At 44.1% G+C, this 27475-nt stretch overlaps 1 protein-coding gene across 2 annotated transcripts in view; it reads left to right on the forward strand.

The window, feature by feature from the left end:
- The first annotated feature begins 11633 nt into the window (after nucleotides 1-11633).
- TMEM154 (transmembrane protein 154) overlaps nucleotides 11634-27475 on the forward strand; it is a 31893-nt gene continuing 16051 nt past the window's right edge. Inside the window, exon 1 of one of the 2 annotated variants that reach the window (XM_077300084.1) lies at nucleotides 11634-11703. In XM_077300084.1, coding sequence (XP_077156199.1) covers nucleotides 11646-11703 — 58 coding nt within the window. In that variant the 5' untranslated portion in view covers nucleotides 11634-11645. Of the gene's footprint in view, nucleotides 11704-19586; nucleotides 20017-27475 lie in introns of those variants that run through there. The other variant, XM_077300083.1, reaches the window with a different exon arrangement.

Below are 27475 nucleotides of genomic sequence, written 5' to 3' on the forward strand. Positions count from 1 at the left end.
AATAATTTTAATCCTACAGCACATAAAGTCTAATATGTCACTGGTAGGCAAAATCGCAAAACTCTGGCTCATTTACTTTGACCATATTATGCAATCCAACTCAGTGGAGAAAGCGATTATTGATCGAGAAAGCAAGAAGGGATTGGTCAGTGGTAAAAGATAACCACACTGTCAAAGAACGTGGTGGTTATATACAATCAAAGTGGACACAAGCCAGAACATTTCAAAACGAAATGTGGCACAAGATCGAAAATCATGGCATCAGTTGAACCATGGGATCGCCAAGAGTCAGACTTGACTGAATGGCTAACATAATCATCCTCATAAACTTAAGAACAGAGGTCCTCCTGAAAACTCTACAAATGCTAGGAAAGAAACAGGATAGAAATGGAATACATAAATACAGCTAGAGTGTTATTGTGGTTACAAAGCTAGACTATAGAATCATAGAATTGGAAGGGGCCATACAGGCCATCTAGTCCAACCCCCTGCTCAACGCAGGATCAGCCCTAAGCATCCTAAAGCATCCAAGAAAAGTGTGTATCCAACCTTTGCTTGAAGACTTCCAGTGAGGGGGAGCTCACCACCTCCTTAGGCACCCTATTCCACTGCTGAACTACTCTGACTGTGAAAATTTTTTTCCTGATATCTAGCCTATATCGTTGTACTTGAAGTTTAAACCCATTACTGCGTGTCCTCTCCTCTGCAGCCAACGGAAACAGCATCCTACCCTCCTCCAAGTGACAACCTTTCAAATACTTAAAGAGGGCTATCATGTCCCCTCTCAACCTCCTTTTCTCCAGGCTGAACATTCCCAAGTCCCTCAACCTATCTTCATAGGGCTTGGTCCCTTGGTCCCAGATCATCTTCGTTGCTCTCCTCTGTACCCTTTCAATTTTATCTACGTCCTTCTTGAAGTGAGGCCTCCAGAACTGCACACAATACTCCAGGTGTGGTCTGATCAGTGCTGTATACAATGGGACTATGACATCTTGTGATTTTGATGTGATGCCCCTGTTGATACAACCCAAAATGGCATTTGCCTTTTTTACCGCTGCATCACACTGCCTGCTCATGTTTAGTTTACAATCCACAAGTACCCCAAGGTCTCGTTCACACACAGTGTTACCTAGAAGCGTATCCCCCATCCAGTAGGCATACTCTTCATTTTTCTGACCCAGATGCAGAACTTTACACTTATCTTTATTAAATTGCATCTTGTTCTCATTTGCCCATTTTTCCATTGTGTTCAGATCTCGTTGAACTCTGTCTCTATCTTCCGGAGTATTTGCCAGTCCTCCCAATTTGGTGTCATCTGCAAACTTGATGAATAGTCCCTCCACCCCCTCATCTAGATCATTAATAAATATGTTTAAAAGTACCTGGCTGAGGTACCCCGCTACTCACCTCTCTCCAGTCTGATGAAACACCATTGACAACAACTCTTTGAGTATGGTTCTCTAACCAATTCCCTATCCACTTAACTATCTGTAAATCCAGACTGCAGTCCTTCAACTTATCCATCAGAACATCATGGGGAACCTTGTCAAAAGCTTTACTAAAATCCAAGTAAATGGCATCAACCGAATTTCCCCGATCCAGCAAACCTGTTACTTGGTCAAAAAAGGAAACCAGGTTGTTCTGGCAGGACCTGTTGGAGACAAATCCATGCTGACTTCCTTGGATCACCAAATTGTCCTCCAGATCGCTCCCTTTAATATCTGCTCCATTATCTTCCCCACAACAGAGGTCAGACTCACTGGTCTGTAGTTTCCCGGATCATCCTTCCTCCCTTTTTTGAAGATCGGAATAACGTTTGCTCTCTTCCAGTCCTCCGGGACATCTCCAGTCCTTAAAGAGGTTCTGAAGATGATGGACAAGGGCTGTGCAAGTTCTCTGGAAAGTTCTTTGAGCACTCTCGGGTGCATTTCATCCGGACCAGGGGATTGGAACTCATCCAGTGCAGCTAAATGCCTCTCGACAACCTCTCTATCCATGTTAACCTGCCACCCAGACACTATCCTTTGGCTACGGCCATCTCTAGATGTGCCTAAACACTTTGACCTGTGGGAAAAAACAGATGTAAAATAGGCACTAAGCCTTTCTGCTTTCTCTGCATCTTCCGTTAGAGTTTGTCCATCTGCACCCAACAGTGGTCCTATTGCCTCCTTTACTTTACGTTTGCTCCTCACATAACTGAAAAATCTTTTCTTGTTACAATGGGCTTCCCTGGCCAATCTTAGCTCACTCTCAGCTTTGGCCTTTCTGATGATTGATCTACAGTGCCTAGTAACCTGTAGGCAGTCTTCTTTAGAGCTCTGTCCTTCCCTCCATTTCCTGAACATTTTCCTTTTCTTTCTTAGTTCCTCTTGAAGTTCTCTGTTCATCCAAATAGGCTTCTTAGAGCTCCTGCAGTGTTTTCGTTTTTCTGGGATAGTCATTGATTGAGCATGCAATAGCTCTTGTTTGAGTAGCGCCCACCCTTCACATGCTCCCTTCCCTTCCAGCATTTTCGTCCATGGTATGACACTCATCATGTCTCTGAGTTTATTAAAATTTGCCCTACGAAAATCCAACATCCGCGTTTGGCTACAAGCTTCCTTGGCTCCCCATCTCAAAAGGAATTCTATGAGGACATGGTCACTTCCCCCTAGGGTCCCTACCTCCTTCACCTCATCCACCAACTCTTGCCTGTTGGTCAGTATTAAGTCCAGTATGGCTGAACCTCTTGTGGGTTCATTTACCATTTGATAAATGAAATTGTCAGCCAGGCAGGTCAGCAAGTTGCATGACTGAGGACGCTTCGCAGAGTTTGTTTCCCAGCACACATCTGGGAAATTGAAGTCACCCATGATGACAAGGTCCTGCCGCTTGGATATTTTCTCAAGCTGCTCACAAAGTGCAGCATCCACATCCTCTCGTTGGTCAGGCAGTCGGTAGCAGACACCAACCACCACACTATTTGTTTTCCCCTCGCTTATTTTCACCCAGATGCTTTCCACTGTAGATATGCTCTCCTTCACTAGAATTTCCTGACAGGTAAGCCCTTTCCTCACATACAGTGCCACTCCTCCACCTCTTCGATCTATTCTGTTTTCTCTGAACAGTTTATATCCATCCACCATTACATTCCAGTCATGAGAATCATTCCATCAAGTTTCTGTGATGCCTAGGACTAGTGATGCCTAGGACTAGTGTGATGCCTAGGACTAGATGCCAAGACTAGTCTAGTTTTGAATTCCCCCTCAACCATGCTGGGAGCGATCGGGGGAAAAAGAAGAAGGGGATGACAGAGAATTAGGTGGCTGTATGGAGTCACTAAAGCAGTAGGTGCGAACTTAAATGGACTCCAGGGAATGGTAGAGGACAGGAAGGCCTGGATGATCATTGTCCACAGGGTTGCGATGGATCAGACATGACTTCGCACCTAACAACAACAACAATTAAAAAAAGGAAAAGATGCCCAGTCCATCCCACTTACTGACTGAGGTGAAACATGATTCTATGATTCTATCAGAAGGCACAGCTATCTGTTGGAAGGACTCCTAGTTGCCTTCCGTCATTGTTTAGTGGTTGTATTTATTCAAAGAGGGTATATAGTAACAAGTTAGACAGTTCTTTATATACTGTCAGACACTTTATTTTTCAGTTTTTTTATTATTATTATTATTAGATTTATTTCCCGCCTCTCCCGATAGGCTCGAGGTGGGTCACAACAACTAATCCCATTAAAATTCCCATTAAAACATCACTCTACTAACATGGCGGCTAAAAATCCCATCCCTCCCCCAATTATTAAGAGGTGAAGAGGAAAGGATAGGGGAGTAGCGTACACTCCAACTCCTAGGGGGGGAGCGATGTCCCTGATTTGCTGACCCCAGCCTCAACCATAGACCTGGTGGAAGAGCTCCGTTTTACAAGCCCTGCGGAAAGCTGACAAATCCCGCAGGGCCCGCAGATCACCCGGGAGCTCGTTCCACCAGGTAGGGGCCAGGACTGAAAAAGCCCTGGCCCTGGTCGAGGCTAGGCGCGCTTCCTTCGGGCCGGGGACGACCAACAGGTTCTCACCCGCAGAGCGTAAGGCCCTGCGGGGGGCATAGAGCGGTAGGCGGTCCCTCAGGTATGTGGGTCCCAACCCACGTATGGCCTTGAAGGTTAAAACCAAAACCTTGAACCGGATCCGGGCAGCAATTGGCAGCCAATGCAGCTGCCTCAGCACCGGCTGGATGTGGGCCCTCCAAGATGTCGTGGTTTTGGAACCTTACTGCTGCTGAGCCTATGTGTCACATGGCAGTGTAGCTGGAGAAACAACCACGACACTTTAGTCCAACTTGGAGGACTGCGGGCCCCTGTGCTTCCTTCATCCCAGTTTAGGGCTGTCTTCTCTGCTCCAGATTAGCAGCCTACTTAATCTCCCTCCAGCCTTCAAACGTGGACTTTTTGAGAGATGACAGCTGGTTTTCCCAAGTGCTTCTACCCTTCTCAACTTGTCCCCAATTTAACTTCTTATTGAGTCCTGACATGTGGAAGGAGAGATCACCCCACCTGTGCCAGCCCCACACCCTTTCTGACATGGCTGTGTTTCTGGCTGCATCAAATGAGGCATGAAGCTGAGATATGGCCTCAGCAGCCCTCTGACCCCATAAAGACAGAAATGATGAAGAAAGCGCCCAGTGCCACATTATATGTGGTGTATATAACTTGCAAATGGGGGAAGCACTGTGTTTCAGGTCAAGAAACATTAATAGGCCTGTGTTTCCTGCCATCCCAGTTTCATGTAATGAAAAAGTCATGAATACAGCAATATATTTCACTGGGTTTCTTTCCCCCTGCTTCTTCCCTAAAAATAGGCCAAAAAGAAATGAACAGTAACTATCAGCTTATTACCCAAACTGGAGGTTTCCCTGTTTAATTGGGAAAATTAGCTTTAACTGAAGACATAGTGAGAAGGGGTAACTACGGGATCTCCACCAGTGTTTAGAAATACTAAATAACCAATCAGATTTATACTGAAGGAGGTACAACAAACACACAAAGCACGTGAAATACACATACAACACTGTCTAAGAAAAATAGGGGGGAAATGGGAGAGTTTTTTTGAAAACCCAATATTTACTGTTCACAACATGAAGAGAGGTCCACTGACTCAGCATCAAAATGGCAAGTGTTTCACAGAAAGAAGAGGCTTGTCCACACATAAATAGGGATGTGTGCATTGGATCCATGAACACACACACATTACAGGTGCTGGGTCTTATATTTGTGTAGGATAAAAAGCTACCCCAGGTTATGCTGATATGCTAGCCCCTAAAGCAGTGTGTTGATGAGATTCCTTGTGTTTGACAATGATCTTAAAAGGGATGTGATGGGTTTATCCAGAGAAAAATAAGACTCTGGGAGAAATCACGATGGGATCCCAGGGAATATGATTGCTTTTCCTGAGTAGATGTTAATGTTTCCTGATTACTCCTTTAGTCCTAGATAGGAAGCTATCAAGGTAGGGTATTAGGAAATGCCATTTTAGGTATGCAGGTGTGAAGGAAGACGAGAGACACAGAGAAATTGACAAGATTAGTTACCAGTTCTTGGAAAGCCTATTGTCCTGATTATGCATCTCCCCTGAGGTGAGGAGTCAGCCCCTGTTTTCCCACAAGTTCCAAACTGATAAGTCCAGGTAGGACCTGGAGGCTGACATCTGGCTGGTGACCATGTTTTTATTCCTGTTTGGGAACAGACAGTATCTTTTTATACTCAGAGTTATAGCTGACAGCTTTTTCAATATCAACGTTGGCACACAGTATGCTGTGAATTAAAGGTCTGATGCAAATTGAGGAAGGGTATTTTGAGATGTCTGTCTATAAATTGCCCCTAATTGTGAGGAGGGATCCAGCTGCTAACAGGCTGTGTAAGTTTGAGATGATTTTGCAGCTCAGCATCCACCTATTCATCCATTTAAAGTGAGTACAGTGACAGAACATGAGGCTTTGTGCCTGCCCAGGCCGTATGTTTTGATTCTCTGCTAACATGGTAACAACTGCCAAAAAGGCCTCCAGACAACATGTCTTGTGAGCATTTCATTGCTGGGTGCAAACAATTACATGCTGGTGCTTCTCTGGATTATTCCTATTTTCTGTACTTAGGGAATGTCTGACATTTTGTTAACAAGCTAAAAGACTGACAAAGCCACCTTGGTTTTTGGCACTGAGCCTTGAAGATCTGCTGAGGGTATGCATATAAATGCATGGTGGAGGCATGGTGGGAAGATTTACATAGCCACTTCGTGCACAAAATTTTGTAATCTTTGGTACAGTTCATATTACCCATCTTTTATGCAGATGCACCTGCAAAGGGAATAAATGTAGCAATGAGGCCAACCGACTCAGAACACCTGCTGGTCCCCCCAGACGCCCCCCCCTGACTGAAATAATTAACCTCCCAATGTTACTAATTGTTATTTATATTATAAACGTGGTATTGTAATCTTTTGATGCTTTACTGAAAGTTGCTTTGATGTTACAATCTGTATAATTTTCCATGTAAGTTATAGAATGTTCAATGTAAACCGCCCAGAGCTGCAAAGAAATGGGTGGCATAGAAATCTAAATAAATAAATAAATAAACAAACAAACAAATAAATGTTGAGTTAGCATACCAGCAACTATATCTCTTTCGTAGTCTTTTAACTGAACAGTCTTTTAAAGAGCCACAGGTGAAAACCTGAAGTTATCCTATTTTTATCTTCTCAATAATCCTGTGACATAGGTTAAGATAAGTCAGTGAATAATCCAGTGCCATGCAGTGAGCTTCATGGATGTATGAACCTCTGTCTACCCAGTCTTTACCTGGGAACCTGATTTTATTTTAATGGCCAAATTTAAGACTGCTCTTTTTAGCCCCCACCATATATATTTGCCAACCAGAAGTTAGACCATGATGTCAGCGGTACAAGTCTAGTCATCATCAACCAATATGATTTAGCCTTTTCACCTCTATCACCAGTGGCTGGGAACCAGTGAGAACAGCAGTATTGTGAATGCCTTAAGGCCTTACCTTAAACCTAACTGGTAACAGTACAGGACCAACACACACATTTCTTTCCATCTGCTGCAAACATCAGGAGCAAGCAGAGGCCCAGCAGCATTTTAGCTACTCGGGCACCATGGACCAATCAATAGTAGTGCCAGTCTAGGAGACAAATGTGGGCTGGAGTACAAGCCATGACAATAACCTCACCTTTTGATGCTGCTGGCTGGGAGGAAACTCAGCTCCAGAGGCAAGATGGGATTTCCATGGTATTTGTGGCATCCCGATTATTGTTTGGGAACTGGCATGGGCCTCTACCCTGCAGATATATGTTCCTTCACTATGGACTTTGAATTAAATTAGGATTACTAGATATCCCCTTTCTAAGGGACATGTCCCCCCCCCCCACGGTGCCTGTTTCTTTTGAGCTCTTTTTAAAAAATGGTGAAAATGCACTCTCTTGAGGTTGGAAGGTTAGGTTAGGAATATTCCAATTTAGTAGCAACTATCACAGCTTAAATCACACTTTTTCAACTTTTTTACCATTGAGAAACCCCTGAAACATTCTTCAGGCTTTGAGAAAACTCAAAAGTGGTGCAATTGTGCAGAATATGACTGGGAAGCATAGCTGTGTACATGCCTACCTGGAGCCCCTCCCCTGCCATGGAGGAGGAGGAGAGGAGGAGGAGGTTGGTTTCTACCAGAAGGAGTCTCCAAGCGGCTTACAATCTCCTTCCGTTTCCACTCCCTACAACAGACCTCTCCCGTGAGGTAGGTGAAGCTGAGAGAGCTCTGAGAGAGACAGTTCTGTGAGAACATCTTTGAGAGAACTGGGACTGGCCCAAGGTCACCCAGCTGGCTGCCTGTGGAGGAGAAGGGAATCAAACCCAGCTCACCAGATTAGAAGCCGCTGCTCTTAACTGCTACACCAAGCTGGTCATATCAGCCAATAGATGCTTAACAATTTTTTTTAAGTATTAAAAAATGATTAATTCCAACCCATTCAGGAAACCCTTCCTAGGCCATCAAGAAACCTCAGCGGTTCACAAAACCCTGGCTGAGAAAGCCTGGCTGAAATAGTAAGGATATTTTAAATGAGACTTGTCATAGTGATATAGTGATCACTTGTAGTCAGTTGGGCAATATGTCCTCTTTTTTTGCTTTCAAATATGGTAACCCTAGTTAAATGCTACCTGGGTGGACTAAAAAATCAGCTAGCAGGCCATTCTACAGATGACCATAGTTTGAGTGGTGAGCTACAGAGCTACAGTAATGGCAGTTTTGATACACATATCATCCTCTCTCCCAGATTGGGCTCATGGAAATTGGTTTTTCCAATTTGCAATGGAAACTGGATTTGCACAGCTCTGACTAGCTCATCTGCGTGCTGATTATGAACCTACTTCCCACCTTCTTGAACCATGAATGTGCACATTGGCTGGCCTTGGTGCAGTCATGAGGCCATCTTCTGTGCTTTTAAAGTCTGACGTTTAAAAGTAGGTTTAGAACTTTTTAAAAAATAGATGAGCAGACAACTAATCAGTGTGCTGGCAAACAAAACAAACAAAAAACACAGCCAAACAGCTTGTCCAAATTTTGAGGAAGGCAAATAATCCATATTAAATTCATATCAGATTCAGGCATCCTTTAGCAAACAAAAGGAGCAGCCAAGCTCACTTTGCAACAAAATACGTAGCCCCTTATACTGTTTCCATAAGTGTCTGTAGACAGCTAGGGTGCTTTTCAACAGGTGCATATCTAGGAATGGGTAGAACTGGGAGGACAGACAAGAGCACAACCACAATTTTTCACAGACTTGGGGAAAAATATATTTGATGTACTGTAAAAACAAATATATTGGTAGATGTTATGTATTTTGTTACAATATGGGTAGGAAAAATTGGGTAAATGGCAGTCAGAAGCTTATTCTCTCAGCAGGTCTTTTTGGATATTCTAAAGGGGGTGGGGTAAATTTGCATGGAAGAGTTCATTTCTTGCATAGGCAGGAATGCATGGGGCTCTCTCTCCATGCTATTAACAGACTTTTGTCTGGGCTCAGCCTCCTGATCATGTTGAGAACTTCTCTGTATACATTATGGGTATGGGTAGCTTTTGGAAGAAATTAATTCCTAAGTGGGGAGTTGATTGACTCAAGCCAGACACAGGATCAACAAAGAAAGAAAAGCACAAACACCTCCAGATTAGTTGAATACATTTCCTAGCATGATCTAAAATGCTTCAAAGCTATCAATGAAGACCCTGCGGTTTGGCCTTTCTGCATGCTCTGCCAGTGTGGAGGAGACAGAACAAAGAGCCCGTGGTGGGTAGTAGTATGCTAAACTCCAGTTACGCCATTGGTGTATTCCCAGAATGAAACCTGAAGGCTTATTAATTCACCTAGTGTTTCCAGGTGGGTTTTGAGGTACCAGTCGAGAGACGTTCGTAGGCCTGTCCTGCTAGTTAGCCAAGGCAATGTAGTTGTGAACTCAGCATCCCTAGGCTGAGTTGGACCCTACATTTATCAAAACAACACAACATGACACAATCCAGCATTTATAAATTATAAATAATAAAAATAACACCAGTAACCCAACAAAATCTCCAAACCTGGTCTGCTTGGGGTTGTCATGAAGTAGCCTTTGTTTCCCCTTAAACCATTATTCTGGAAGAGTATGGGGGGGGGGAATGAGGAGGGCCCAATAGCCCCCACCCAGGGGATTTTATTTGCAAAGTGTTCTATGGACATGAATGGATCAAAAGCAGCCCTCGTTCTCAGGATGGTTCAGAAATACATTCGCACACAAGCATTTCCATCATCCCAGTGTGGTAAGATTCAGTTCCTCAGAAAACTCACTACTGCAATGAGTTGCTTCGTATGAATATGTAACAAATGCCATTTTGCTGATAGAGGGCAGGGCAGTTGCAAGTGCAATCCACCGTTCTTTAGAACTGTGTTATGAATCATTCTATTCTGTCATGTGCAGCAGAGCACTGGCTTTCTCTCTAGGTGTGGTGCAGCTTAGGGATAACAGACACTCCAAGAAGGTGACTGTTCCAGGCATTTAGAATGTGGTCTCTCTCATCTACCCAGCTAGAATTTCAAAGTGATTTGCTAGATGGAACATAAGCATGAGGATCAGCCTGTAGTACAGTGAGCCTGGTGCAACGTCATTTGTGGTTGCAGAATGAGAGACAGGAGCAATGGCAAAGAAAAAAAGAGGATCTTTCAATTCCCTGAGTGGTCTTGAATGCAGTCAGAATGCTGCCAAATACCACGAGTATGATAATCAGGGATTTAAAGCAGTGTGAGCCAAGATGACTAGTGGGGCAAGTCTTGAACAAACAATAGCCCTGAATTCCACGGAATGCTTGGCACTATACTTCAACTTCACAGCTATTGGCATCCCTTTGTCCTAGTACTACGTTTGGAATAAAAGAGGTAATGTCTGTCTAGGCCTTTGTATGGGATTTTTTTTTTGGGGGGGGTAAAGTAAGATGATGGAGAATGCTGTTCTCTCCCATTCTCTGCATGGCTTTTCATGGAGCCACACATATCTACAGGTCTCTCCTGTATGAACAATGCCCTCATACTTCCATACACATGCCAGATTATCTGGCTACTTGTGATAGGGAAACTATTCTTTAAGAACAGAACAAGAGCTCCACTGGATCAGACCAGTGGTCCACCTAGTCCAGCATCTTGTCTCACACAGTGGCCAACCAGTTTCTCTGGAGGGTCAATAACTGGACATAGAGGGTGAAACCTTCCGTTGATGTTGCCCCCTGGCACTGGAATTCAGAAGCTGACTAATTTTGAACATGGAGATTCCTTTTGAACACGGAGATCATGGCTAGTAGCCACTGCTAGACCGATCCTCCATAAATCTATCTATATCCAAGAAGCGACTATACCCTCTCTGGCCTGACAAAGTGGCTCAAGGAGGTTCAGCCCATTTATTAGATCAACACTATACATTTCTAAAAGAATAGGCCCATTTGTTCATGCCATCCTTGATAGCAGCCTTTCTCAATTTTGTCACCATCGAAAAATCCCAGAAACATCCTTCAGGCTTTGAGAAATCCCAGAAGTGGAACAATCATGCAGAATATGTCTGGAAGCATAGCTGTGTACATGTCCACTCAGGCCCCTCCCCTTCCCACCCCCTCCAGGCCCATCATTGGCCATTTTGAGAGGGGTGAGTGGGTTGACATGACCATATATGGTCCTATCACCCGATAAATGTTTAACAAATTTAAAATATATAATAAAAATAATTAACTCTCATCCATTCAATAAGCCCTTCCAGGACCATCAAAAAACCCCAGGGTTGAGAAAGCCAGCTCTATAACCTTCACACTGCATGTGAGGCACTGGTCTTATGCTCCCCATAGCAAATGAGTTGCTGGGGCTGGATTCTAAGAATATCCAGTAGTTGCAGATCAGGATTTCTGGTCGGCTAGCCTCAGAGCAACGTAAACTCCTTGCCGAGCACATTTCAAAGGTGTTCACTGATATTTCATCAGTGGCCAGCTCTGCTTCCTGTGCATTTTGGGAAGTGAGCTGGGGGAGGGGCTGGCATGTTTGTTTCTCTTTCAGACAGGCATCTCTCCCGAGCTTCATCATGCAAGCGACAGAAAAACCATCTCCTCCAGCTTTGGGAAACTACAGTGCTGTACCAGGTACCATATTTCAGCAACATATGTAGAAAGGCTTCCTGCTGGTTCCCGGTTGTACTTGTGAAAGGCATTATAATGCTCTGTCTCACAGAACTGTGGTGAAAGGTGCTATCTTAACATAATCATGATCTGGACCACTAAATAAAATGTTAAGAGGGTTCTGGGAGGAGTTGGGACTCATCTCCTACCAATCAGGTTGGCTGTTCTGACTGTCCCATCCCTGAACAGCTGTCCATACAATGAACAGCCAATCAGGGAGGATGTCCCGCCTCTGATCACATCCCCCTCCAATGTCTTCCATATGGAAGAAGTGCCAGCATGATAATCAAGAGCTGGGAGGGAGCGCATGGGACTGTGGGTGGGGGGAGTAGGGGTGGGGGAGGGAGCCCCTGCCAGCACTTGTCCCTGCCAACACCTGCCCCCACCCTGAGAAGCCCTGGCTGCAGCCATGACAGGCCTCGACAGTGCTGCTGGGGGATGGGGAAGGTGACCCAGTCCCCACCAGCACTCCTAGTCCCCTGAGCAGCTCTAGCCACAGCCTTGATGGGGCTGCCTGAAGCAGCAGGGAGAGGAGATGAGCTCCTCACCCCGTAAAATGTCTGCAGAGGCCTCTTGGGACTTTGGCAGGACTTTTTTTTTGGGGGGGGGGGGGGGCAGGAGGGGAAAGCCGTGTCTTTACCAGTGCTTCCCCCACCCTGAAAACACCCACTGAGGCCTTTCTAGGCCTTTGGCTGGCCTGCCTGGGGGAGGGAGGAGTGGACTAGCACATGTTGTACTGCTATATACAATGGGCTTTGTTGCTAGTACTCCCATAAGGAGTGTAAGTAGCTGAGCTGCTGCTGGGAGAGTCTGAGCTATATCAAAGTAGGGTTGTCAGTCCCCAGTTGGGGCCTGGGAGTCCCCTGGTTTATAGTCTCCCCACCTATTTCAGGGTTCCTATAATTGGGAGAACTTCCAAGGAAAGAAAGCCAGGAAGTAAATGCAAAGTCCCTACATTTCCTGGAAGCAATGTAAGGATATCAGTGACATTGGGGGGCAAAGCTTGGGCTATGGTAAGAAACTAATTCTACCTTTGAGATTTTGCCTGCACCTGACATCTATGACATGCCACATCATTTCTGGGTGATGAAAGGACATCACTGGGCAATCCTATATCAAAGATATCTGCTCCACAGACAGCATGCTTTCTGTTTAGGTCTGCTAAGTAAAATTCTAGTCTAGTTCCCTGCCCTTGCTCCTTGCTGGGGTATCCAGGGTTACATTCTTTAATATGTCCTGGACTAGTCATCTCTCACAAGATTGCTCCATTGACAGGAAATGCTCTGAAGTGACTCCCACGTTGCCCTGGGCAATGGCTCATGCTAAATTCCTGTAACTTGTTCTTTAATCCTCAAGGAACCTCTGGGTGCTTTGAAAGCCCCTCGTCTTCAGTATTAGGTATCATGAAGAGAAGGCCACTCAGATGGTATATAACCAAATTATAATGATACTAGTAAAAAAGCCCATTGTATCCTAAATACAATGGACGCTAGGAGGCAGTGGGAGAGTAAAAGATGGCTTACCCATCTGGCTGGCGGCCGGCTCCCTGGGCAGCGGCCTGACGCGTTGGAGGCGGCGGCTTGATGGCGGAGGCGGCGGCTTGAGCGGTGAAGGCGGCTTTACAGTGAAGGCGGTGGCTTGAGCGGCGGCTTGACGCGGCGAGCCGCCAGGCAGGGAGACCCGGCAGCCGCGCTTTGCGCGACTGCCGGGGGATCCCCGGCCGATGGCCTGACGCGTTGGAGGCACTTCGCGCGACTGCCGGGGGCTCCCCGGCCGGCAGCCTGACGTGTCGGAGGCGCTTCGCGCGACTGCCGGGGGCTGCCTGGCCGGCGGCCTGACGTGTCGGAGGCTGCCGGGGGCTCCCTGGCCGGCGGCCTGACGTGTCGGAGGCGCTTCGCGCGACTGCCGGGGGCTCCCTGGCTGGCGGCCTGACGCCTCGGAGGTGCAAAGCGCCTCCGACACGTCAGGCCGCTGGCAAGGAAGCAACTGCGAGCCACGCTTCGCGCGGCTCGCAGTTGCTTCCTTGTGAGTGGGGTGGGAATCGGCCGAGCCAATTGGCAGGCGCTTTGCGCCTGCCGATTGGCTCAGCCGATGGTCCGTCCAGAGGAAGGGGCTAATCGGCACCCTTCCTCATCCTGGACCGAGCCCGCCCTAACTCCTCCTACACAGCCCTTACGGCTTTATTTAGTACGGGGCGCCCGCGGCGCCGTGGGCTGTGTTAAGTTGTGTTAAGATTGTAACCATAAAAATATATCAAAGTAATGTTACTTGAAAGTGAAACTGCTCTTGCTAATACAGCCTTTTTCAAGCTTTCGACTGCAGAGGAGCCCCTGAAATAATATTTCAGTCTTCAAGGAGACCCAAAAGTTATGTCAGCTGGCCATACCTCCTGTCATGACCCCTTGGATTGACATTGCCACCCGCACTCTTCACCCTCCTTTTCCTCCTCCCCCTGCCTTTACTACTACTACAATAGTTCCGCCTTGTGTAGACTAGAAAGAAAGGCAGGAGCTGAGCCCAGACCCCCATGCCATGCTATAACCGACTCCACTTCCTTTGATTTTAAAACCCACGGCTGTCTCCTGAGCTCACTGAGAGACAGGAGGCAGTTTAAGGTGGGATTAAGTGTGTAGCCTCTCCCTCTCCCAGGTGCAGAAATCATGAGATAACTCACACTCAGGACAGGAGAAGAGGATAAATGGAAGCAGCAGGTTCCCTAGCTTGTCCCTGAGTCCATTAAGGCAGGGAGAGGAAAGGCTGTGTACTCCCTCCAGAGCTCCTGTGGACCCCCAGGGGAATCCCTGGTTAGGAATCCCTGTGCTAAGAGGATGAGTTCTAGACTTTCCTAGTAAGTTGAGGGGTATATTGCACTACCATGGTTGCCAGGCCTTCCAGTATGGCAGGAGGTCTCCAGCCAGTGGCCCTAGTTTTAATTTTAAAAAATAGCAACATTAGCTGAATCATTATGTCACTTCTGAGGAAACTGAGAAGTGATGAGGGGTAAACTCTAGGAACTACTGGTAACTCAATGGTAATCACTGGAAACCATTCCTAGAGCTACCTTATGGCACAGCTGATATCACGTTCCCTTCGTGTCTACCCAATCACACAGACCATACAATTTCTCATCTTAAAAGACACAGTTATGACAGAGAAGTTTTTACAGCTCAGCTTCCAAATGACAGTTTGAAACAGCCAAATGATGCTAAGAATGTCAATAAAAATATAATATGAAAAATGTTTATAGCTAATATTTTTCTATTTCATGGCAGTAATCTCTGGATATGGCTTATATTCTAGCACCTTGCTGTCTGCTTTTCATATTTGCATGAGCCAAGAATATTAAGACAGGCAGCAGGGATCAGAGAAGAATGAAAGGTGGCAATTGTATGTAGTGTAGATAATGTTTTGATAGGCATTTATATGCCCCCAATTTCATTTTTCTGCCACTCATTGCAACCAGAAAACCCTATTCTCAAAACCCTGTTCCATGGACCATCTTAGGTTAGTGAATGAGTAATTAGTGGAAGGCGTTTTGCATATACTCAGAACATTTCTTCTTTAGCATCTTCCTGTGCCAAGGATGAGCCTAGTATAGAGGACAGGTGCTGAAGCTGGGATCTGGGTCAAGCTGGCACAAAATAAATCAAGGCCAGTTTCCTTCAGGGTGAGAGTATCAGTTTGGTGCCGTGGTTAAGGTGCTGTATTACGATGTGAGAACCAGATTCCCATCCCCACCTCTCTCTGAGCTTCACCCCTCACTGGGCTGTTGTGAGGGGAAAATAGAGGAAGGAGGGCTAATGTATGCCACCTTGTGTGCTTTTGAGGTAAGACAGGATAAAAATGTACTTAAATCTAGTGGCATGTTGTAAGGAGATTAGACTACTAAACCATTTTGACAGCAAACTAATAATACTTACTTGGAATTAAATTTAACTCTGATTGCCATGGTTAAAAAATCAAGCCATTTGTCACCTCTTCTTTAGCACTTCCTTGTAACTTTTACTTCCCTCCAGTTTGGCTCTTGGTTTTTTGCTGTCAAGTAAAGCTCCCTGATATACACAGTCAGTCGCTAATAAACAAACAACTGGCTCAACTGTTAGTTAGCAGATTAATACTAGCATTGTAAATCCATTAACAAGCTGGCCAGTAAATGAATCATTGACCTGTTTCTCAGAGATAATAGCTGAGAAACAGTAAGTGATGACCTAAAAAAGAGGCAATGGTTTAAGAAAGATTAATTGCTGCTGTAGCCGAGCCAAGAAAGATTAGCCGCCTCCCAGGTTTCTACCAATCAACAATCAGGGTTGTCTAGCCCATGCTCACTGGCTCTTTGTCAGCCAACATATTCTAATTCAGACATTGGGGGGGGGGGGGCAATACACACGTTGTGTGTTTTGTGCTTCATGCCCTGATAACCCTGGATATGTGTGACATCCCAAGAGTAATGTTTTTTGTGTTACTATTTCTGGATGTAGCTTGGTTCTTGCTTCCAATATATGCGTGCAAATGCAGGGCGTGAATGAGTCACACATAATGTTCACTTCTATATCATGAACTCATTTCTTAGGAGTGAGAAGTTACCTCTAAAAGCAGAGTTGCGTTTTCTGCAGGTCAATGTGATAAAAATATAAAAGGGAATAAATTAATTTAAGGTTATGAATTTCCTTATGAATTTCCACAAACAAAAGGTAAACCATAACCTGCAAGAAAAAAGTTCATCTTAATGAATCAGGAGGCACTCAATAATCATGGCAATTCCCTTTCATTTCTCCAAGTCTAGCATGGATCTATAAGGTCAGATCATGTTGCAGTGGTCCAGTCCACAGGTTACAGTGGCATAGATCAGTGTGGCTAAATTGGCATAATCCAAATCGGGTGCTACTTTCTGAACAAGATGTAATTGGAAAAGGCATGCTTAGTAACCACCAAGGCAGACCTATAAATATTTTAAATATTTAAATGAGAGTGCAGTTCTTTATATGCTTGTTTTTAATTATGCTCACATACCCATGACTTCAATAAACATCCTCTTTGCTAATTGCAAGCAGGGAGCTGATCATTTGGTCAGCTGTTTGGGCACATCCATGCTATTTTTTCCCTATGAATAGATGGCCTTTTTTTTTTGCACCCCTTACACATCTGCTAGCACCACCTCCTAGTTCTAAAAGGCACATTGCAAAATATTTAAAATAAAATAATTAAGTCTGAGATTTTTGAGTTGTGACTTACTTCTTAGTGTCTATGTGTGCCTTCAGTGTCGTTCTATGAACACAGCTGATCTTGTAATGAGTTCTTGTTATCAGTTCTAGAATAGATGCTGACTGTCTTTCTGCGTGATGTGTGAAAAAAGTGATGAACCTTAAGTAATAGTGTGTGCTTTGTACAAGTCCATCAGTCTAATTACCTGAATGACCATGACTCCAGAGGATACTGGCTCTTCTCTGACAAATGAGATCTGTTCTTGGACTGGACAAAAACAGCCACTAGTTGCAAGGGCTACTGTGAGGCTCAGCATGGTTCTATGCTCAAACTTTGCCAAGGAAAATTTAAGCAATCTGATCAGGAGTTTACTTTGCGTGTGAGTGTGGGAACTTGAATACGCTATCTTTGTTTTGCTAGGATGTTTACAGTGAAGTCTTCGACATGCCGACTCTCCTCAAGCTCATATACATGTAGCTAGATTTGTAAGAAGGGTGTGAATGCAAATTGGATCCAATGAAACCAAGAAGGAAAGCTGCCTCTGGTAAATAGTTTTAAAGTTTTGGCCTCACCATCTGCCATACACCTTGGGGCGATTTCTTTTTTTATGGGAACTGTACAGCCCTGCCACTTAATTTGGTGAATCCAAACACCGTTAACAAAAAAGATAATGCCCCTTCCAAAATTAAAGTATGCCACTTAAATTGTAAACTGGTTCAGACTGTACCTCCACAATGAAATCAGGAGGTGTCCCTACGAAAAACACTTGGCTTGATTTACACATTAACCAAAACATAGCCTATTTCAACCTCAGTAAAAATAGAAACAAGATTTCAGCTCTCCGAGAGTCATTCAGTCCCCATGTGCCATGATAAATGCCAGTTTTATCACCTCTGGTCCTTTCCCTACCTCCTGTAGTGAGATCCTAGTAGCCTAGCCTGCACTATGGCAAGAAAAGAATCAGTCATTATGCCAGGATAAAGCCTGTATTCTGTATTCTGTCTGTATTCATACGCTAGGCAAAGCCACAGTTAAGAGTAATTGTGGTTAAGGGATAAACTTCAAGCCCTTATTTCAGATCCTGGTGGGATATACCCGAATCCATGTTTGAACAGTCATGCTAACCATAATTCACTTCATTCAGGGTTCTGCATGATGCCTGAACTATGTCATTTAGGGATGTCAGATTAAAGGTTCTAGTAATCACCTTCAAGGCCATTCGCAGTCAGGGCCCAGTGTACCTGAAGGACTGTCTCCCCGCCTATACCCCCAAACGAGCTCTGCGCTCCACCTCTACCAACCGGCTAATGGTCCCTGGCTTTAACAAAATCCACCTGGTCTCAACCAGGGCCAAAACATTCTCTGTTCTGGCCCCCATCTGGTGGAACAAGATCCCCGAGGAGATCAGGGCCATGATGAAGCTTAAACAGTTCCGCAGGGCCTGCAAAAAGGAGCTCTTCTGCCAGGCATTTGGTTGAGATCAGACCTAACCAACAGCGACTGAAGGGCTCCTGCTCCCCCCCTCCCTCTCAGAATTCCACCAGAATACTCTGGACCTGTTTGCACTGTTGCACTGTTCATTGTTTATATTGTTATATGGTTATATGGTTACAACTATTGGTTATTAATATTATTGTACGGTTATTCACATGTTATAGACCAGGGGTAGTCAACCTGTGGTCCTCCAGATGTTCATGGACTACAATTCCCATGAGCCCCTGCCAGCATTTGCTGGCAGGGGCTCATGGGAATTGTAGTCCATGAACATCTGGGGGACCACAGGTTGACTACACCTGTTATAGACTGTTTCATGTACTGTTCTTATGTTCCATGTAAACCGCCCTGATCCTCCAGGGAGGGCGGTATATAAATATATAATAAATAAAAATAAAAATAAAATAAATGGCCACAAACAGCATTTTTTGGCTCAGTTTGTGGTTCATGGCTGATCCACAAACTAAACCACAAACCTATATGAACTGGGAGGGTGGATGGTGAAGTGGCCCATTTAATATCAGTTTGTGAGCCATTTAAACTTTATACTCCTGCTTTCTGCTCCTCATGGCTTTTCATGGGGAGCGGAAAACAGGAGTTTCTGAACAGTTGAGCAGTAGGATCTCTGTTCAGATGTTCAGCTTAAATGTCTCTCCCCCATTTAAACCCTGCTTTCTACTCCTTATAGCTTTTCACAAGAAGTAGAAAACATGGTTTAAATTACTCCTGTTCGCTTAAACCAAACAGGTGAGCTCAGTTGTTCATCGTGAACCATCACAAACTGCACCAAAATTAGTGGAAGTTTGTGGTCATTCTTCAGTTTGCAAACATTGCCGCACAAATGTTTTTCAATTAGTTCATCAACTGATTCATGGGCACCCCTAGTGCCATTCTCTCTCTTGCTTCCCCCTGCAATAGAATTTTTATGAGAATTAGTGAAATACTATTTTTGAAAGTCATTGAGTTGTGGAAGCAGCTTGTGACAGAAGAAAATCACTGGCCAGGATCCCAATCCTACCCCAAAGCTACTTCTGAAGGTCAGGCCACCTTCCAGCACAGATTTGATGTGGCATGAAGAGCTACAACTAGCAAGTACAATGAATCCCTCATGTGTTCTTGGGAGTGCAACTCATTAGTTCATCATATTTGAACCAGTCCATAATATGTCTGCTGTAGTAAAAAAAATGTCTTTTAATTTCTGCTAGACAATAGTATTTTGGTATGATGGCATGGTGAGAAAGAGAAGATCAATCTTGAAAAGCAGAGGAGGATTGCAAGAGTCTCTCAGACTGATTTCACTGGTGTATCAGTAGAATCAGTGCTTTAAAAGCAATATTTCACAATCTTTGTTCATTTGACAGGCCCAAACCAAATTACATCACTTCCTAAAAGCAATCATGCATCTCCTTAAGGCATCTTACACATCCACCACAAATGCAGGAAACAGGAAATGTACATGTACTGTAAAGGAGAGAAAGAATGACAGTAGTCTCATACCTGCTCACAGAGAAACTACCATGCAGGAACGCAACTTCATGTTGTCTTTGTTACTGTTGCTCAGTGAACGACTCGCCTGCTATGGTAAGTAGTAACATGCCTTTTGTATTGTTAAGAGGAACTACACAGACAAGTTTTATGCTTGAGGCAAAGGAACTGTTTTGAAGTGTTACACCCAGAAAATCTGGTCCCTGTAAAGGCAGAGCATACAAACTTTGCGGTGCTTCTTTCAGCTTTGCTCTCCAACTGTTTGCTGGTTTCCTTTTCATGGATCTCCGGTTTTAGCTGCAGATTCCAGGTGTGTTAAGATGTGTACAGAACTTTTGCCTTTGTCCCAGGGCTTGTGATTTTAAAATCATTGATATAGTGCAAGTGTTGGTGAACTTTGCTTCTGAGCCTGCAATTACTTAGGACTAAAAATGCTATTGAACTTAGTGAGATTTGCCTCTGAGTGAAAATGCATGGATCTGACTACAACCTATATACTTCACAGGCAAATTACAAAGTGGCCATTCCAATGACCTGTGAAAACTGGAATGGAATTTTTAGACAACCATTTATTAAGTTCCAAAAATAGGTATCTTCACTATCTGAAATATAATGCCATCCAAATTACATATTTTTGCAGAGGCATAACAGAAAATGTGTTTTGATGTGACCTCGTATAAAACAATGGGGAAGTTCCTACTTTTATTTTCATATATTGAGGATGCAGTGTTAACAAAGAGAGGCTGGGAGTAATTCATTACTTGCTTTTAGTTATAAAACAGTTGTCTGCTCATGGACTCACTTAAACGTTGCAATTCAGTGCAGCAGCTTTGTCTCTGAATGAGGAGGGAAGTTTGGTTTTGCAATTTTGCCAATCTCTGTTTTTTATGATCTTTGCAAAATCACCCTCTCCACACAAAGGGTCGTGCTGTCAACACTCATTGTTATGCTTTTCATGGCATTAAATAAAAGACAAGCCATCCCTTGATAACACACTATGTTTGCTCACGCTTGGATGGAGGGAGCATTGGCAGCCATGTAAAAGCAGCTGGTGCCATTCAGACTGAGCACCTGACATGCTAAAATGGGACCTGTAACTTAACAAGCCATCTTGGAGATTCCCTGAGTGAGCACAATGTAAATCTTGGTAGAATTGTGGTGAAACAAGGCTGCAGATTGAAATAATGTAGTCAGGTGATAAGAATCTCCTAATGAAAAGTGAGATGGGCTAAGAGAAAATCCTGCAAGCTCCAGAGCTGGGGTAGTCAAACTGCGGCCCTCCAGATGTCCATGGACTACAATTCCCAGAAGCCCCTGCCAGCATTCGCTGGCAGGGGCTTCTGGGAATTGTAGTCCATGGACATCTGGAGGGCCGCAGTTTGACTACCCCTACTCCAGAGCAACTCAACAAGAAGAACTGCTGAAGGAGAATGGCATTTATCTGTCACATTATCTGTCACATTAAGTCTCCGCAAAGGGCTTCGAAACATAAACACTCGCATTTTCTAGATGTTTGATAGCAGGACAGTCCGGCCCCAGTGAAAGATTGCATGATTGAATCTCTCACTCCATTTCTCCTATTTGTAAGCAGAGAGCATGTGGCAATGCAGCTCATCACAAAGAGGATGTCAGCTGTGAAAGTCAGCACTCTAGCTGTGTTGCTACCACCACTTTCAAGCAAAATATACCACTTAAACTTCCAAATCTTCTAGAGGAAGTTGTTTTGAAAGACAAATGTAGCTATAAAAAGGGGTTCTTACTTAGGCAATATCCAAATATATTACTTAGGCAATATCCAAAGATAATTTTAAAATATTAGTGGATTTGGTTTTGATGGAGGCCTCATCTTCTGAGCAAAATAGGTAAGCTTTTTATGCAGAAACACCTTTTACGAACTGAGAGCCGAACAACCATCTCACTTTGAAAGAGCCAAACACAGAGAAGACCCAATTTGGTCTATTTGACTACAATTAGGTTAATGTTTTTTAAGTGCTGCACAGTTGGACTGTGATAATTGGGAGAACAATGATGTTTTCATGATGGCTGAATAATTATTTAAAAATATTTTCAACCTGCTCTTTCAATGATGGCAGTTTGTGAATACTATTCCTATCGAAACAACTAAAAATACTATATCACATGCACACTTGGTCTTAGCCAGAAGCCAAGAAAACTTTTAAATAACAGCAACCCCCCCCTAAAAAAAACCCATCCAGATTATCAACCAAGACTGAAGACACATATTTATTTATTTGTTTGTTTGTTTATTTATTTACATTTATATATTGCCCTCTCCGGAGGCTCTGAAAACTCTTGAAACATCTCCTACTAAGGATATTCTGTCTTCTGCTTTAAAAAATGCATTCCAGTCCTAAGAGCTTTGATTCAGAAGATCCTGCCAACTTCATTGGGGATCCATTAACTCCAGGGGATTTTTTGTTTGTTTGTTTGTTTGTTTCTGCATTTGTTTCTGCATTTGTTTCCCTCCCTCCATCCCTTATAGTGATCACTTCGCTTTCAATCTGCTCTCCCCCCCCTATTTTTTGGTGACTTTTTAAAAGTTTGATTCCAAGTCAAAGTGATCTTTAGAGCAGAATGATTTAATCAGGTTTCCCCTTCCCCTTTGCTACCCTTTATGCCTTCTTCCCCACCCAAACCAAAGTCATTCCACACACTCACCCACCTTCTGCCATTCCCATCCTTCATTGCTGTACCAATCTTTATTTGTAAAAAACAATCTGACTGCAGGAGACTAGCATTTGGAGTTAAAATCTCCTGTGACTCAGTTGATTCAGAGCTGGTAAGGTTACCAAGTCACTTGTCTGGAGCAGGTCTTAACTTGCTACATGGAAATACTTTGGGAGATTCATACATCTAAAACTGAGGAAAAAAATCTGCCAGAAGACAGCAAAACATCTTTAAAGAGAAATGTGAAGCAGAATTGAACACAAGGCAAACTATGGAAGCTGAAAGCAGATGCTGTCTGTAGAAAATGAAACACTGTCGGCATATTTGAAGATGTAGGGTGCAAGTTAAGCCTTATGCTACTTTTACCTAGTTACCTTACCGTTTTAAAGATATCTGCCTCGATATTCTGGGCTTGTTTTTAAAAGGGGCCTAGGGTGGGGATTAAAGACTCATGATCAATCTGAATCATAACAATGTATAGAAAAGAGCAAAAGTCCAGTAGCACTTTAAAGATTTACAAATTTCAGATCTTGAAGGTGCTAATGGACTGTTGTTCTTTTCTGATGCTACAGACAGACTAACACAGCTACCCATCCTGAGTAAATTGTGGGAAGCGATAGCTATACCACAACTGAAATATGGACTAAAGCAACATTATACCTTGCAGCCAAAGAAAGAGTAGGTTTGAATAGACAAGGAGCAAATGTGAACTATCATGTCATTTGGTCTGATTGTATGGATTTCTTTGGATATTACCATGTAGTGGCCCCCAACCTTTTAAAGGCTGGGGACCGGTCTGCGAGGGAGAGGGGAGAGGGAGGCCCGGGCGCCATGCATGTGCGGAGCTGCTGCGCAAACGCACATGTGCAGAGCTTCCATGCATGTGTGTTTGCGCACCGGCTGCTGTGCCTCCCTCCCTCGCCTTCCCCCCCCAAAAAAAACATGGCCTCATGGCTCTCCTCTGCCACCTCCTGGGCTTTGAGGCACATCCACCCTCCCCTCCCCCCTTGAAGGACCTATGGCGGGAAGCAACTGCAGATTGCAAAGTTGCACAAGGTAGTCAGTGCTGCTGAAGTGAAGCAGGAGGCGGGAAGCAAAGCAGGGAACTAGTGGCTTTTGTGACAAAGTGACAAAAGTGACAAAGTGACAAAAGTAGCTCCAGGAATCACCATAGAGTTTCTAGTGATATCTAGACCTACCCCTTTCAATTCCTATATCAACTCTCGGTGACTATGTGAGGCTGCTTCAGCCACCATCACCACCACTGCTCCAAGTGGTGCCAAGGAATAGGACCTGGAGAGCTTGGCAGCCCTAATCAATAGACCTGATTATCACAGACAAATAAGACTCCAAACTGAAGGGGTAGGGTTTACATTTCTGCTGTGCCCTTCTGTAGCACATCAGGAAGACAGGCTCTAGGCTAGCCCTTTGCACGCCTGTGCCTTTAAAGGGAATTATTAATAGAGGGGGTCTTTGAAATAGGAAATCCTTCACTGGCCATTTGCAATGGTACAGTCTGTTCTCACACGTCAGCCGTCTTCCTCTTTGCTACCACCTCATTCTGCTCCAGGCAAAGAACAGGCCTTAACATATCCTACCCGAGTGATCCCGCCAGTAAAAAAAATGTCTATAGTGAAGTTACTTTTTTACATCTCTACGTGACCTCATTTGACACAATGACCTCACTGTCCAATAAAGGCTGAAAAGATGCCAGAACAGGCATGCAGACTGCAGACTTCTGAGCTCTTTAACCATAATATTGGCATATTATGGCCAACTGTTGCTTATTTTTATCTCCCATGTGCCTCCCTCCCTTCCTAGGAGTCTGGCAGCACAACTGGGTGAGTGAAACATTTTAAACAGAAGTTATTTTTGGAGCAATTAATTTATAAAGTGTCCCAAATATGTGCTACTCTTGAAGACAGGAACAAATATTTACATCTCACCAACATCACATCAAGCTTTTGGAATGCCTTCCGAACATGATACTTGGGAGAGGATGATCTAACCTCTTTGGGCCGCTTTATTGGTCTATAAAACCAAACATATATATATATTTAAAGCTTTCAAGAGTTAACTGCGTTTGACCTAAACCCAAATGTAAACTGCACAAAAAAATGCAACAGGAAACAAACATTTCCCAGTAGGACTACCTATAACGTATTCGCATGTCTTAATGGAATGCTTGCCTTTTCTCTGTCGTCTCTTCTTATATTTGTCAGGAATCGTGCTAAAATACACTCAAAAACACACTGCTAGCTTTCCTGAACCCGAGTAAGTTTTCTGCTGTACAATATGTTTGTCTGTCCTAAAAACAGCCTGCCAAGATTCACCAATGTTTTATAGCCCTTTGAATAGAAAACTAAACTTACAACACAACAAAACAAAATCAGAGTCCAGCGGCATCTTTAAAACCAACAAAGATTTATTCAAGGCATGAGCTTTCGAGTGCAAGCACTCTTCCTGAGACTCACGCCTCCTTGAATAAATCTTTGTTGGTCTTAAAGGTACTACTGCACTCTGATTTTGTTTTGTTGTGCTTCTTCAGACCAACACGGCTACCCACTTGAATCTAGGTTTACAACAGTAATTAAGCCCAGAGACATCTTTTACAAGCCTAACTTTAGCCCTTTTAGCAGGAGTTCCTCACATCCTACCTTCCTGAGGTGTCAGCATATTCACATTGCCACTTTAAACAGAGCCATACACTTCTAAGCCCACCAACAAGCTGAGGCAGCAGGAACAAAGCAGAGATTTATCTTCAAACAGTCATCTTGGGGATTGCTCTGGAATAGCTGTGTGCCACACACAGCATTATAGCAATCAGAGCGTGGGCAGATGCAGGCAATCACTTCCCCTGGATGAGATCGATGAAGTCTGCATGTCTGCCAAAGTATGTCTTTTCCTCCATATTTCCAGAAAGGCAGTGATATAAAAGACAAGCCATTTCAGGTCAATTTCAGATGCTGACATACACCCCTTTCCAGAAACTTCTAGATCTAAAAGGCTGATTCTTTCAGAGGATTGTCTGCCACACTGACTCCAATATGCCCTGAATAGTTCAATTAAGAAACCACTTTTCATACAACTTATTGAGGTAATTTTTATCACTGAATTACTTGTATTTGTTTAACACAAAAATCTAAAAAAAGATCTCTCTTACTAGACTCCAAGCTACAGCTGTATGATTGTCCCCTGGAGTAGTAGTTTGCTTTGGACATAAATATCCTAAATACTACAAAATAATTTATAGCCTCAGGCCCCTCACACTTTGCCCCTCTCTCATGGTTGTTGTTGTTGTTGTTGTTGTTGTTAGGTGCGAAGTCGTGTCCGACCCATCGCGACCCCATGGACAATGATCCTCTAGGCCTTTCTGTCCTCTACCATTCCCTGGAGTCCATTTAATTTTGCACCGACTGCCTCAGTTACTCCATCCAGTCACCTCATTCTCTGTCGTCCCCTTCTTCTTTTGCCCTCGATCGCTCCCAGCATTAGGCTCTTCTCCGGGGAGTCCTTCCTTCTCATGAGGTGGCCAAAGTATTTGAGTTTAATCTTCAGGATCTGGCCTTCTAAGGGACTAGCAATAGTCTTCTCCAGCACCAGAGTTCAAAAGCCTCAATTCTTTGACGCTCGGCCTTCCTTATGGTCCAACTTTCACAGCCATACATTGCAACTGGGAATACCATAGCCTTGACTAAACACACTTTTGTTGGCAGGGTGATGTCTCTGCTTTTTAGGATGCTGTCTAGATTTGCCATAGCTTTCCTCCCCAGGAGCAAGCATCTTTTAATTTATTTGCTGCAGTCCCCATCTGCAGTGATCTTGGAGCCCAGGAAAATAAAATCTGTCACTATCTCCATTTCTTCCACATCTATTTGCCAGGAACTGAGAGGGCCGGATGCCATGATCTTTGTTTTCTTGCTGTTGAGTTTCAAGCCAACTTTTGCACTCTCCTCCTTCACCCGCATCAACAGGCTCTTTAGTTCCTCTTCACTTTCTGCCATTGGAGTGGTATCATCTGCATATCTGAGGTTGTTGATATTTCTCCCTGCAATCTTGATGCCAATTTGTGATTCCTCTAATCCCGCCTTTCTCATGACGTGCTCCGCATACAAGTTAAATAGGCAAGGAGACAGTATACAGCCTTGCCAAACTCTCATGGTTAGTGATGCATAAAATAAAAGTCTTTGCTAAAATAAATTTAGTTCCAAATATGATACACATTTGATTGTAGAATCTGGAGAGTAGTGAGGAAATAATTGGGCGGCGGTTACATTCCTAATAACATTCTCAAACAGCCAAGTAGTCAGGGGACCAGGGTTGTCAAATCACCCCCCCCCCCGTGCCAGGCCCTAACTCCAGTAGCCAATCAGCTGGCCGGTGGGAGAGACTTATCCTTATCCATGGTTCCTCTATATATTTGTTAAACAACCTGGGGTGTGGGACGTGTCCAGCTGTCCAAGTTGGAATAGGGCCAATCCTGCCTCTGACTGGCCCTGCAGCTCCTGTCCTCCGTCCCTGGACTCTAGCCTCTTTGCTCTCAGACGCGCCTCAGTGCCTTGAGCTAACAGCAGGTAAGTGGAGAGGGCCCTGGGCAAAAGGTCATACCAGGAATACCAGGAATAGTACCAGGAATAAAAGAGAAGGCACAGGTCTTGTTGCTGGTGTTCCACAAAAAATCATGTAATTGAACCAGTGACGTCCTGGTGACACCCTGGTATATGGGAAAAAATTTGGTAAAACCAGCTTCTACCACAGAGTTTTCGCCCAAAAACTGGAGCATCTACAGGATGTTGCTGGCATGATTATGTGTGATGCTTACAACAAGGCCCAGACCTTTCTATTTCTCCTTCTAAATCCCCCTCCC

This window comes from Paroedura picta, chromosome 10 (assembly GCF_049243985.1).
Source record: "Paroedura picta isolate Pp20150507F chromosome 10, Ppicta_v3.0, whole genome shotgun sequence".
NCBI classification, from domain to species: Eukaryota; Metazoa; Chordata; class Lepidosauria; order Squamata; family Gekkonidae; genus Paroedura; species Paroedura picta.